The sequence below is a fragment of the Peromyscus eremicus genome, chromosome 22, assembly GCF_949786415.1.
Source record: "Peromyscus eremicus chromosome 22, PerEre_H2_v1, whole genome shotgun sequence".
NCBI classification, from domain to species: Eukaryota; Metazoa; Chordata; class Mammalia; order Rodentia; family Cricetidae; genus Peromyscus; species Peromyscus eremicus.
In genome coordinates, this window is record NC_081437.1 from 19,417,054 (window position 1) to 19,431,869 (window position 14,816).

The 14,816-nt window shown below is 44.9% G+C and overlaps 1 protein-coding gene across 4 annotated transcripts in view; it reads left to right on the forward strand.

The window, feature by feature from the left end:
* Positions 1-242: 242 nt before the first annotated feature.
* Memo1 (mediator of cell motility 1) overlaps positions 243-14,816 on the forward strand; it is a 101,199-nt gene continuing 86,625 nt past the window's right edge. For 2 of the 4 annotated variants that reach the window (XM_059248196.1, XM_059248197.1), the window contains exon 1: positions 10,637-10,751. Coding sequence is in view for 1 of the 4 variants with exons in the window: in XM_059248199.1 (XP_059104182.1) it covers positions 595-655 (61 nt within the window). In the remaining 3 variants the exon portion in view is untranslated. Of the gene's footprint in view, positions 656-10,636; positions 10,752-14,816 lie in introns of those variants that run through there. The other 2 variants (XM_059248199.1, XM_059248198.1) reach the window with 2 other exon arrangements.

A 14,816-nucleotide genomic window follows, 5' to 3' on the forward strand; every position in this document is an offset into this window, starting at 1 on the left:
GCCGTTGAGCGCGCCGCACGGCGGGGCGCGGGGCGGGGCCGAGCGGGCGCGCGGCCGGCGGGCGGCCTGGCGGTGGGGGCGGGGCGGGGCGGGGCGGGGCGGGGCGGGTGGGGGAGGGCGCGGAGTCACGGGGGTGGGGTCAGCGGGGAGGCTCGCAAGGCCGCGCGCGGCGGGGCGGGCCGGGGGGCGGCTCGCGGAAGCAGCCCGGTCAGGGCAGCAGCGGCGGCGGCGTCGGCGGCGGCGGCGTCGGCGTTGTCGTCGTCGTCGGCGCCGGCGACGACTCCGCGGCCCGGCGGCTCGGGCGAAGCCGCCGTGGGCCTTATCTTCCGGCGGCCGGCGGAGTTTGTGGTGATCGTTCCCGCCGCCCGCCCCGGCTGCCATCTCCTCCTCTTCCTCCTCCTCCTCCTCCTCCTCCTCCTCCTCCTGGGCCGGGCCGGTCCCCTCCCCGCGGCCGCCTCCTCCTGGGCTGGGCCCGCGGCGTCTCGTCCCCTCGCGGAGCCGCCGCCGCCGCCGCCGCCGCCGCCGCTGCTGCCGCCGCCGCCGCCTCCTCCTCCTCATTCATCCTCGTGCACCATAGGCGGCACAGGCACCAAGATGTCCAACCGAGTGGTCTGCCGGGAAGCCAGCCACGCCGGGAGCTGGTACACCGCCTCAGGTAGGGAGCCGGGCCGGGCCGGGCCGGGTCGGGTGGCTGAGCCGGGCGGGCGGGGACGCGGGCGGCGGGCGGCGGGCGGCGGGCGCGGACCGCGTGCCGAAGGGAGCGGGCCGGGCCGCGCCGCCTCCTCCTCCATCCCGGCGCTCGGGCCGGTCGCCTGGCGCCCGCGGGAGTTGGGCGAGGATGTTGCCGGGCCGCGCCGAGCCGGAGCCGGGTCGAGCGGGTCCCGGCTGGGTCCCGGCCGGATCCCAGCCGGGGCGAGCGCGGGCTGCGGGGCTCCGGAGGACGGCCGCTAGCCGCGGGTAAGGACGGAGCCGGTGCGGTCCTCGTGCCAGGGGCCGGCCGAGAGGACCGCAGCCCTTTGCCCTCACCCTCGAGGCACCCGCGCCCCTGGAAGGAGTGACAAGCAGTACTTTTCTCCCCCACTTGATGTTGCCACTCTAGGTCTCGCTGGGAAGATCTGTCAGCCCAGGGCCTCTAGGGGATTTGTCGCTTTGTATGTGGAGGCTCGGGCAGAGGTGCTGCCAGGCAGGGGCTCTGGGTGGCCTCCTAGCTCTTTTGTCAGTGTTTGCATTGTTAACTGTCATCCAGGGGCAGCTGGAGATGGCCATCAGCACTTTTCCCCCCAGCAACCTCTTCAGTACCCGGCGCTCAGCACCGAGTGCTGGACGACCTGTCGGTTAGCTTACGTTTGAGAGAATTCTGCCTTCTTGTCTGCACTCTCTTAAAAAAAAAAAAAAAACAAAACCATGTGGCGTTCTTTAGGTAAGAAAAGGCTAGGGCCGTTTTCCCTTTAGTACACAACTCTCGTGATGAGGATTGCCTTTGGAGATGATTTTCAGGGGTCACATTTTCTGGTATGGTAACAAAGAAAAGTTCCTCCGTGATGACTTCTGGTCTCCAGTCTATCTAGGTTTATCAACAACTGGCCCTGAACTTCATGTTGTCCTTTGCAAGTACTAGGGTTGCATAGTGACATGGATTTTTTTTTTTTTTTTTTTTGAGAAAACGGAAAATTTGAAAGCCAGTGGTTTTCTCTGAGATTGTTCAACCAGCTTCTGAAGTGCATGCACCTTACTGGTTCACAGGGGATTTGCCCTACTAAGACACGAAAGAATTACATTTGGGTTTGGAGCTCCTGCTAACAGGTAGCTGTAGTTTTTGCGTTAGATAAGTATGTATGACATTTGATGCCCCTACAGTGTGGTTCCCTTCATGATCCCGAAGTACTTCATACTTTTAATCAGTTCTCACAACCTGAAAATGTCAGTTAAACTATTCTTGTGTCAGTATATGGGAAAACAGAGAGATTTAGTGCTGCACCCAAGACTAGGAGAGTGGTAAAACAGGAATCGAACAAGCCTTGGCATCTCTGGCTCCTCCTTTTTAAATCAATGCACTATTAATATTATTCATTGTTAAACAGCAGGCTTATAAATAAGTGCCCCCCCCACTCCAGTATGTTTTGGAGAGTTAGACAGTCACATTTTTCATATTATGGCTATCTTTGGCATTTATTCATTGTGGTTTTTCTAGACAGGATTTCTCCGTGTAGCCCTAGCTGAGTTCTGTAGACCAGGCTGGCCTCAAATTCACAGAGATCTGCCTGCCTCTGCTTCCCAAATTCTGGGATTAAAGGTGTGCACCACCGCCCAGTATACATTTGTTACAAATGTTTTAAACTTTTGCTGTAGCTTACATTAGAATCTGGGCAAATATTCTGGAGAGAAATTTTTAGATTGTTAAACATTTATATGGGTAGTAAAATTGGACACAGTTGACACTTGGTTTTAGAATTCCTTAGTGTTCAAAACACAAGATGTAGCCTTTAATCTGGTTCAAAAAATCCTGATTATAGATACTTAGTAGTAGTAAATAAACCTGGACTATTTCCTTAGAAGTGTTGATATAGCTAATTCTATTGTTTTCTAAAATTTGGGTGGACTGCATAATACCTTACTGGAATTCAGATGTATGATTTTTTTTGAGGGGTATGAGACTTTTTAAATTTGACTAATATTGAGGGAATTAAGGGAAAACTTAAAACAGTTTAGTTTTAGAAGCTTAGTTTGTATCCTAAAAACAAATGAAGCAAAATTATAGGTATGTAATGTACAATTGGTCTGATAACTTGAACCTGTAGTGTTAAGCTAGTGTCCCTATGCTGAAATAATGACCTACTATTGGGGAGTTTTTATTTGTATCTACTATTGTTTCTCTAGTCAACTAGTACATGAAGAACTGAGAAGTTTACAGGGTGGTGGTGGTGGTGGTGGTGGTGGTGGTGGTGGTGGTGGTGGTGGTGGTGGCGGCAAATGCCTTTAATCCAGCACTCAGGAGGTAGAGGCCGAGGCAGGCAGATCTCAGTGAGTTTGAGGCTGGCCTGGTCTAGAGTTCCAGAACAACCTGGACTGTTGTTAGACAGAGAAAGACTGTCTTGAAAAACAAAACAAAACAAAAAAAACAAAAAAAAAGAACCGAAGAATTTAATCCCACTTGAGAGGCAGAGGCAGGTGGATCTCTGGTCTACAGAGAAACCTTGTCTCAAAAAACAAAAGAAACAAACAAAAGAACTGAGGAAATAAGCGTTTGTTGATTGTCATTTTGTGTCTTGTCTAGTAGTCAGGTTGTACACATAGAATGAAAGTATTCAGTTATTGAGAGAAGAGTAAAACCACATGGGCTTCAGTTAACTAGCTATTTCAGACAAAAAAAGTTGTCCACTTATCACATACATTCATACACATGTGTCTTTTATCTTATTTACAGTTTGTTATGTTGTAAAATCCATTGACTGAGGGGTGTAAACTGCTGCCTGCCCTCCATGAATTTAGAGTTTGTTTGAAGTACATTATAACTCAGAGCATCAACTAAATATCTGTTAAATTGAGATAGTGCATTTAGAAGTTCTGAGGAGAGTGGAGTCGTGCAGAGGTAGGATTTGAATGTGTTCTGAAGGAAGAATATTTAGTCAAGTCAGGAGCAGAAGGAAAGAACACTGGGTTGGGAAACAGCACACATGTACAGAAGCAGGTCGGTGTATGTAGTCAATTTAATGAGAACGGTCAGGTCTTAGGGTTCAGTTTGAAAGCTTGGGATAGTGGATTGGAGCTGGAGATGCTTGTGAATGTTAGGCGCTATAGGGATTGTACTTGTTCCGCATGGAGCACCTATGGAGATTTTCGAGTAGGGTATTAATACGGTGCAGGTATCATTTTAGGAAACCTAATCTCATAGGAAGGTTAATCCTCATTTCCTTACCAACAAAGACCAGCAAACTAACTATGGCTCACATCCCACATGCACCCTGTAAACCTTAAAAAAAAAAAGTTCATTAGCTAAATTGTACTTTTAAAAAGATTCATTTTTATTATATTTAATTATCTGTGTGTCTGTGTGGGGCTATGTGCTCGTGAGTGCAAGCGCCCTCTGAAGCTAAAGGGATTGAATCCCTACTGGAGCTGGATGTTTTATTTTTTAAGTGATTGCTTAAAAAACAAAAAGAAAAGAGCCAGGTGTGGCAGAGGCAGTTAGATATTGAGTTCCTGGAAAGTCAGGGCTGCACAGAGACCCTGTCTTTATGTGGAACTAAAGCTGAAATTTCACTATTTGGCCCTTTATAAAAAGAAAATCTGCTTACTCTAGGGTAGATTAATAGGTAGTGTGACTGGCATTTATTTTATTTTATTGTTAATATTTTTTGATTTGTTTTTTTTTTTTTTTTGGTTTGTTTGTTTTTTTGTTTTTCGAGACAGGGTTTCTCTGTGTAGCTTTGCGCCTTTCCTGGAACTCTCTTTGTAGACCAGGCTGGCCTCGAACTCACAGAGATCCGCCTGGCTCTGCCTCCCGAGTGCTGGGATTAAAGGCAACAGTATTTTGTATATAGTTTTTCTTTAGGTAAGGTGTGGCTCTCCCCCCAACTCCCCCCTATTTGAGACAGGGTCTCTTTGTAGTCCTCATTGTCTTAGAACTTACTATGTAGACCAGGCTAGTCCGGAAACTTCACAGAGTTCTTCCTGCCTCTGTCTCCTGAGCACTGGGATCCACACCCATCTGGGTATAGCAGTTATCTTGTTTTGTCTCTTGTAGCTGCTCTTGGGACAGTCAACATTTTCTACTAGCTAGACTTTTTTTCTAGCCTTATCCTTTAATTCCACCTCTACATTGCTTCCTGAATAATCTTTTGACTGAATCACTTCCTTTGATCATTTCCTTGCTGATCCATGGTGTCTTTTGCAGGAGGTTGAAGTCTTTTGACTACTCCTCTTCTTTCCCTGTCTTGACAGCTCACCCCATTCTGGCCCATCTTGGTGTTACTAGCCTCAAGCAACGTTTAGCAGCTGTTCATTGTTTCCTGAAATATCATGCTATTTCTTATCTCTGTGCCTTTTGCTCAGACTGCTCTCTCTGTGGAAATGTCCTTAACAGGATAGTTCCTGCTCATCCTTTAGGGGTGTTTACACCTCGCAGAGGTCTGCTTTATGTTTTGCCTTTTTTGATAAGTTTGTGTCCCTGTAGCACCAAGGATGTGTCTTTGTACTTTTATTATTATGTATAAGGTTATTGACTCCTTAAAGCTAGGAAGTTGTTTTATTATTTTTTGATACTACAAATAACCTAGCATAGTTTTTTAATTTAATTACTGCATTTTATTTAGTTTGTATACAGGTGTGTGCATGTGTGTAGGCATGCATGTTGTGAAGGGCGTGGGGAGAGCAGAGGACAACTTGGGGGAGTTCTTTTTTTCTATCATGTGTGTCCTGGGAACCAAACTCAAGTTGACAAATTTGGCTGTACCTTTCCCTGCTGAGCCAGATCAGTGGCCTGACGCACAGGTTTTTACATCGATTCTCAGCAAGCCCCTACACAAATGAGCGTTAAAAGTGCTTGGTGTGTAATAGATGTGATATTTAATGTTGATTGTCAACTTGACAGGATCTAGACTCACTGAAGAGACAAGCCTTTGGGCATGTCCTTGAAAGATTACCTAGGGTGGGTTCCTTGAAGTGGGAAGAGCCACCCTAAATGTGGGCTGCCCCATGCTTGTGCTGGAGTTCAGTGCAGCATGAAAGGGAGAGTGCCAAGTGCCTGTTCTTGCTCTCTGCTTTCTGATGGGGATGGAATGTGAGCAGCTGCCTCCAGCTCCTGCCACCAGCTTTCCTGGCTCTGATAAAGTGTCCCCACAACTGTGAGCTAAAATAAACTCTTTAAGTTGTTCTTGTAAGGTATTTTGTCACAGTAACGAGAAAAGTAACTAATAGAGTGGGTAATTAGCAAATAGTGAGTATTGGCAATAGATGTATTCAGAGAGATACTCATGTGTCAGTTCTAAAGAGCAGTGAAAATGACAGAGGACTGGCCAGGGGCTCGAGCATAATGAAGGGGGAGGAAAGAATTAGAACTCTCATAGCAGTTGTGGACCCCTTTAATGTTAAATGTAAAAAAAAAAGATGACTGGGCATGGTGGTGCACACCTCTAATCCCAGCACTCTGGGAAGCAGAGGCAGGTGGATCTCTGTGTTTGAGGCCAGCCTGGGTCGTGTGAGGAACCCATCAGAGCAGCTGGTGCCAGCATGGAGCAGATGGGTGTATTCCAGATTGCTGGAACGGGCCCTGTGCAGCCTGCCTCACCCCCTGGTCCACAGAGGGAGTTCCAGAACAATCAGCTATACAGTGAGACCTTGTCTCAAACACCTCCCCCAAGTGTGTGAATTATGTGAAGAAAAATAGAATAGTATATCGCTAGGTGAGTGTTCTCAAACACACACACTCCTTTAACCTGCATCCAGCACATGAAACATTAGTTTACCTATGCTCCTTACATTCTTATAGCATGTTCATTGAGTTTCTTTTCTTCAAGTTTTTTTTTTTTTTTTTTTTTTGACTTGAAACTTTATTTCCTGACTAGGAGCCCCTTACAAAGGAGACTGTGGACCAGGGGTGAGGCAGGCTGCACAGGGCCCATTCCAGCAATCTGGAATACACCCATTTGCTTGCTCTATGCTGGCACCAGCTGCTCTGAAGGGTTCCTCACACTAGACCCATGCTCTGCCCTGGCACCAACTGTTCTGATGGATTCCTCATACTTTGGGTCTAAGGAGTTCTGTCATTAGCACAAGGACTGCCTGGGCTAGAAACAAGTGGGGTTCACCTTACTGTTCTGCTGGGGCCCTGTTCTGCAAGTACACACCATTGACCTTGCTGGCCCAGGGCCCAGCTCCGATGATGGGGCTCACAGTATGCTAGTACAGCACTAGCAGACATGGGAAGAGCATAGCCAGCCCTCCAGTCCATCTAGTGTTTTGGCTCACAGCACTTCTCAGAACAACACACCCCACTTGGGACATGACTATCAGCCAGAAAGCAGCTTCAAATCCAGCTTTGGACACTGCTCCCCTAGTGAGTCCTTGTCCTTACCGTGCCCTGGGCATGACAGAAACAGCCCAGTGGCAGTGGCAGGTGGTGTTCTAAGGGAGGGAAGGCCTTCCCAGGACGGTAATGAGGATGCCACAAGGGTGAGGTCACAAGTCCAGGGAGAGAGGACTAGGAGGCTCTAAGTGGTCAGTGAGTCACAAGCAGACAGCCTCATTTCATACTCAACCTAAGCACTTCCACCCCAAGTCCTGAGCCTGCTTCAACTTAGGAGGCTAACTCTTGTCTTTGAGGGTGGAGAAAGAGAGTCTGTGACCAAAAGAGGTAGCAGGGGCCTCATTGGGGCCCTGGTGGGCTTGAGCCATCTGAAGGCCACCACAGGATGAAGATTAGACCCAAGTCAGGATAATACCCAGGAGAAGGACAAAAGGTCAGCTGGGTCTTCATGAAGGCTCCAACACTGATGTACTTCATTGAAATTCTTCTGCTTGACTTGGCTTTTGTGAGATAAATTCATTCTCATTACTGCAGTATGTGAATATGCCTTGTTTTATCCATTCTATTACTGATGGGCATTTAATTTTTAAGTAGTTTTTCTGCTGTATATGCTTTTATCTTTTATATTTGTTTTGGGTGGATGTATTTGTGACTTTCCTGGTTATGGAATTGAGAGAATTACTAGGCTATGGTGTAGTCATACTGTTTTACTAGAACCTTCTGAAGCAAATTTGTACATCAGAATTGCATGAGAGTTTGTTATTCTACATGCTTGTATTTGTGCTGTGTTGTGGAATAGAATAATTGTTTAACTGTGTAAAGATGTGTTGCAGAATAATTGTTTAACTATGTAAAGGTGTGTTGCTTTTGTTCATGCTGAGTAGAGATGTGTTACTGTTTTCACCTTGTCTGCCTAAGGCACTGATTGGTCTAATAAAGCTGAACTGCCAATAGCTAGGCAGAGGAGGGAGAGGAGGGGCTGCTGGGCAGAGTGAAAAGGGGGCCAACCAGCCGGGGCCCAGCTAGCGAGACACAGAGGAAGCAGGAAAGCAAGATGGACAGTACATAGATGAGGTAAACGAGCCTCAGGGCAGAACTTAGATTATTAGAAATGTGCTAATTTAAGTTAGAAAAAGAGCTAGCTAGAAACAAGCCTAAGCTAAGGCCAAGCATTCATAATTAACAATAAGACTCCGTGTCATGATTTGGGGGCTGTTGGTCCAAGAAAGCCTGCTCCATTGCTGGCTGGTTTAATGCCAACTTGACACAGGCTAGAGTCCTTGGAAAGATGGGAACCTCAATTGAGAAATGCCTCTCTAAGACTTGGCTGTAGCTAAGTTTATAGGGTAGTTTTAATGTGGGTGGTGCCATCCCTGGACTGATAATCCTGAATTCTATAAGGTAGCAGGCTGAGCAAGTCATGGGGAGAAAGTCAGTAAGCAGCACCCCTCTATGGCCTCTGTATCAATTCCTGCCCTGCTTGAGTTCCTGCTTTGGCTTCTCTCAGTGGACCACAGTCATAATTGAGGATATGTAAGCCAATCAACTCCAAGTTGCTTTTGGTGGTGGTGTTCCATCATAGCAATAGTACCCTAAGACAGTACTGTTGGTCTTTTTATTTTCTGTGTTTTCTTTTTCTTTTCTTTTTTCTTTCTTTTTTCTTTTTTTTTCTTTCAAGACAGAGTAGCTTTGACTGTGCTGGAATTCACTCTGTAGGCCAGGGTAGCCTCTGTGGAGGCCCACAAAGGTTCCTAATGAGATCTGAGCTTGCTTTACCCAACAGAGCTGACTAGAGGATTGCTTGACCACGTGTGTGGTTACTAGATGATTGGAAGGGTTGGCACTTGGCTGTCCTAGGGGGAGGTCTTTGCTCCACCCCTTAGCATTCCTATAAATAGCCCTTTAGAAGAGACAGAAGGGGCTGATGGATTAGGGTCCAGGCCCTCCCAAACTACCCTGTGTTTCTATCTGTCTCTCTTCCCTCTATCCTTCTAATTAATTTCTCACTTCTCCCTCCTCAAGAGTACCCTGGGAAAAAAGTGGGAGCTGGTCCCCCACAAGCCTCAAACTCAGAGACCCTCCTGCCTCCCTAATGCTGGGATTAAAGGTATACACCACCACCTCGATGATTTTTTTTTTCATTTTGTCTTATTATTTTGCCTTAGAGAAAAGCAGGCAAAAAAGAACAAAATGAATAGGCAAACTCCTGTTATTGCTAGTTCTTTCTCCTTTTCCTTCTTCCCTTTCACAATCAGTTTCTAAGTAAACAGTCCTTTCTACTTCAGTGGTGTAGTGTGTATTTATCTGCTTCTGCAGTTTGGTCTGTTTGAAGAAGATGTAAATGACAGCAAAATAAAAATAAAAATATCTTTTCGGGGTTGGAGAGACGGATTGACAGTTAAGAACATTTGTTGCTTTTCCAGAGGACCTGGATTTGAGTCATAGCACCTACATGATGGCGCATAACCATCTGTAACTTTAGTTCCTGGGGATCCAGTGTCTTCTGGTCTCCGTGGGCACTAGGCGTGCTCATGGTTTGCATAGATATACATGTAAGCAAAACACCCATACACATAAATAAAAATAAAAGTAATTTAAAAATGCCCTGGGGCTGGAGAGATGGCTCAGTGGTTAAGAGTACTCACTGCTCTTGTATAAGACCTTTGTTTGGTTTCTGGCACCCAAGTGGTGGCTTAAACCGTCTGCAACTGTAGGTCTAACACCCTCTTCTGGCCTCTGCAGGCATCAGGCACCATATCCACTACACTTGTATACATGCAGTCAAAACACTCAAACACATAAAATAAATCTTTAAAAGAAGTTTTCATGGGGCAGGGAAGATGGTTCACACACATTTTTTTTTTTTTTTTTTTTCCTTTCTGAATGCAAGGTTTCTCTGTGTAAGCCCTGCCTGCTAGGATTAAGGGTGTGCTCCGTCACCGAAGCCTGGAATCTCATACTGCTCTTACAGAGGGAACAGAATTAGTTCCTATATTGGGTGGTTCACAACTACTTGCTACTCCAGTTCAGGAGTGTGCTTAAACTCCCACAGGCACATACATATGCATATTAAAATAAATCCTGGAGCTGGAGAGAGAGTTCAGTGATGAGGAATGCGTACTGCTCTTCCAGGGGACCAGATTCGGATTCCCAGCGCCTACACTAGGTGGCTCACAGCCACCTGTAACTCTAGATCCAGGGAATTCGACTCCTGGCCTTCATGGGAAATTAAAAATAATCAAGTAATCTTTAAAGCATCCTTCATTAGATTTATTTCACAGGTACACTACGTGTATATGTGTATAATCTCTAACCTACAACATTATTCTACCAAGTTGCTATTTTCATTTATAGATATGACTCAGAGAGATTGAGTAACTTGTTTAAGGTGTAACAAGTAAGTGGAAGAGCCGGTTTGACATAAAAGTAAAGTTTAATGTTAGGGATAGAGAGCTTTGGTGAGCTAGGTGCCGCCGACACTGAAATGTCTCTGTTCCATTTCAAATATTTCTATAGTATATAGAAATATATCATTTTATCATTTATGGCTTATAAAACATGCTTCTATGTTAAAACTTTCAACTAGTCTTGTTACTAGGTATAGGACAGTTGAGACAGTTGGGCCTTTGATCACTCCCATCCTGCCATTTTATAGCTGAGAAACAGACGTGAGGAGACTTCATTTTATGAAAAATATGAGCTTGGAAGTTTCAGCTATTTGGAATCAGTAAGCATCTATCAATCTATCTATCTATCTATCTATCTATCTATCTTATCTGTTAATCTAATCTAATCTATCTTGAGACAGCGTTTCTCTGCAGCCCTGACTGTCATCTTTATGATTGTAAAGTAAATGTTTTTCAAAAGTATCTTTATAATTATAAAGTAAATATCTTGAATTACAAAATATCAAAGGTGTGAGAGGCTATGAAAGCATTCCATATTTGCCGAACGTTATTCAGGTAAATATTGACAAGCAATTAAACTTTTTTAGCACCACAGAGAACTTGGGGTCCGATGACAACTTGAAGGAGTTGTCTCCTTGCACTCTGAGTTCAGGTTTGGCAACAAGTACCCCCACCATCCGAGCCATTTCTAACTCCCAACCTCCCCGTGTTTTTAGACAGGGTCACCCAGACTAGTCTTCCCCTGCCTGTGTAGCCGAGGATGACTTTGAACTTACGATCTTCTCATGTCCACACTTGTTTATGTGGTGCTGAGGATGAGAATGATACGAAAGCAGTCTTACCAGTTCAGTTAAACATGTAATTGATTTTTAAAGATGAGCTCTAGATTTTGGATTGAGACTAACAGTTTTATACTTTTTTTTTAAAAAGTGGGGTCTTACGTAACTCCAGCTGGTTTTACACTCACTGTGTAGCAGAAGATGACCTTGGAACACCGCCTTCCTCCCCATGCTGGGATTACAGGCTTGCACCACCACCTCCAGTTTACAGTTTATATGGTGCTTGGGATCTTGCCCAGGGCTTTCTGCTTGCTAGGCAACCAGTCTACCAACTGTTACATCCTCAGCTCCCTGGTTACATTTTGTATGTCTTTTTCTGTTTTCGAAGAGGAGGTTATGCCACTAAACCCAGCCCCAGGTGTGTGGATATAATTTGAAGGAAGAATTGGGATCGGTTGACATACTTGAAGAGAATGCTCTTGAGAAAAAGATGGGTCATGGGCATCTTAAGGTTTATCACTGATCAGTTTCAGTAATGAAGTTCTAGCATCTTGAATAGGAAGACATTTAAGAGGCACACATCTGGAGAAAGAAGGGTAGGAACTCAATTTTGGTTTGTTTGAGATATTTGCTGTCCAGTCCAGTAGTATATAAAGTCTGAGTTGAAGGGAAGGTGTACAGTTGTGTTTTTAGTATTTGAAACAGAGTTTCTCTGTGTAGCCCTGGCTATCTTGTGTCCAGAAACTAGCTCTGTAGACCAGGCTGGCCTCGAACTTGCAGAGATCCTCCTGCCTCTGCCTCCTAAGTGCTGGGATTAACAGTGTGTGCCACCACCACTACGCACAGTTGGGAATTATTGGTGATAAAGTTGAGTGTCTGTCTGGATAAGGATAAAGCACCACTGGAGTGAAGATGATTAGAAAAAAAGAGCATCAGTGTCTGAACCTTACAACATTTCTAACATGAGGAGGCTGTGATAAGGGAAGTATGGAGACAAATTGTCTTTAAGCAAAGAAAATGCTCTGTCCTTTTAACACAATTAAGGATGCAGTTCAGTGGTAGAGTGCTTACCTAGCATGTGTGAGGCCTTGGATTCAATCCTAAGTACCATTAAATACAAAACAACAGTTGGGAACCGTGGCTCAGTGGTTAAGAACATTGGCTATTCTTCCAGAAGACCTGGTTTCAGTTCCCAGCATTCATATGGCAGCTCACACAGTCCCAGGGGATCTGATGCCGACTTCTGGCCTCCACAGACACTGTACAATGTGGTGCCAGACATACATTCAGGCAAACACTAGTATACATAAAAAATAAATAAAGTATATCTAAAAAACCCAACCAATCAACATAGTTCATGTAGATTTGCCTGGGCACTTTTCTTTGGCAAATGCATGTAATTCTGGTCTAAGCTGCTCTGGTCTTAGTGTTCTCTTATATCACTGTCAACTTCTTACTGGTTGCCCAGTTTGTATTTTCTTCACATGGATGAAGCAGAGAGACCTCTAAAAAATGTAAATCACATGCGGGGCAGTAGTGGCGCACACCGTTAATCCCAGCACTTGGGAGGCAGAGGCAGGTGGATCTCTGTGAGTTCGAGGCCAGCCTGGTCTACAGAGTGAGTTCCAGGACAGGCAGGACTATACAGGGAAACCCTGTCTTGAAAAAAACAAACAAAAAAGTAAATAATTTCCATGAGTGCCAGGCATGCATGTGGTACACATACATACTTTCAGGCAAAGCACTCATACATATAAGAAATACATTATGTTGGGTTTGGGAGTTGCACAGATATTGAGGACGAGGCCACCAAAGTTAGATGAGCAGAGGTAACTTTATTCCATCACTGCGGGGTACCAGGATTTCTAACTAGTTAGGGCCACGGGTAGGTTGGGTTCTGACACCGTGAGCCCAAACAGAGGAAGTAGCCCCCTTTTAAAGTAAAAGACACAAGTGTGTGGGTTATATAAGACAAGAATTTTTACAATTTAAGTCTTGGGTATATTCCGGGAGTTTACAACTTGTGGTAACATTTTACAACTAGTAGTACAATTTGTGATAACAACGTGTTTGTATGAGCTTAATAGGGGGTTTATTTCCACAAGTTGTGGTTATTTTAACACAGCTGGGGTCTTAATTTTTCATCAGCTGTTGTCACTGTAGAGACTGGACAAGGGTCATGCAGCAGAGGAAGCAAGGTAGGTGGCTAATGTTTTGAAATACTGTGGACTCCACAGCTAACATATTTAATGTATTTAACCTTTACAAAGAATTAGAACAAAATCAGGTAATATTTTCTGAAAATCACAGTAAAACTTACTAAGATACAAGATCTTGTGTGCTGTGATCTCAGTTTAACTTGGTGACTTTTGTATCACACCACTTTTTTTCTTTTGTGCTGTTTCAGCCATTCTGGCCTCCCAGCCATTTCCTAGTATGTCAGGCTAGTCTTGTTGTAGGACTTTTGCTTGTCCTTCAGCAGAGTGACTAATTCTGGCTGCTGATCAAGGAAAGGACATTTTTATTGGCTCCTGTATCTTGTTATACTTTGAAGGAAAAGTAGGAAGGAATGTTAAGAATCAATGAACGGAGCTTTTGTTGCAGTGTCCTGAGAACAGTAGGACTGGAGATACCTTTTGCTTGAAAGATTTATGGTCAAATAAGTTTAGGAAATGTAACATCTGTTTTTCTTTCTTGGTCCCTGATAGCTTGCAGTAGACTCATTTATGGCTTATTACTTAGTCTGTTTGGTGAGTCTTCCGTATTCTTTTGGAAATAGTGTATATTTTCTTTAATTGTAAGGTTGGATACTCTCTAATTGTAATTAGATAAAGTTGGATTATTAATCTGTGTTGATTTTCCTTTTTACTATTTCTAAGTATTCCTAAAGCCCTGTTGAAATTTATAAGTATACTTGGGGGTTTGGTCCCCCACTTTGGTTTTGCTCATTGATTGTTTCATTTTGTTGTTTTCCAGAGAGTACATGTCTTCCACCCCCAAGGGGTGCTGTACTCCTGCATAGCTTCTGAGATGAGAGGGGAGTGGGTGTGCTCAGGTGGTATGGCCTAGGTTACCAGTTCAGCTTTCTTATGGGTAATGCTTACATAGTTATTCTGAGTTTCTTCTGTTCCTGTGGTAAAACACTTTGACCAGAAGCAGCTGAGGAGGAGGAGGAGGAGGAGGAGGAGGAGGAGGAGGAGGAGGAGGAGGAGGAGAAGAAGAAGAAGAAGAAGAAGAAGAAGAAGAAGAAGAAGAAGAAGAAGAAGAAGAAGAAGAAAGGGTTTATTTGGCTTGTATTTCCAGTACACCATTGAGGCAAGTCAGGGCAGGAACTCATAAAGTAACCTGAAGTAGAAACCGTGGCGAAACGCTGCTTGCTGGCTCTTTCTATGGGTTTTCACAAATTTGTGTTTAGGTAGCTTTCTTATTTAGCCCAGTACCCCTTCCTCGGCTTTATTTCACCTCACATTTGCAGGTAAAGGTCGTGTCTGAGTTGAGTCGGGGTGGGGACTCAGGCATGGACTAAAGCAGGCATGAGGAGTGCTGCTTGCTGGTTTGTGTGCCATGGCTTGCTCAGCTCGCTTGCTTTTAGAACCCAGGAGCAGG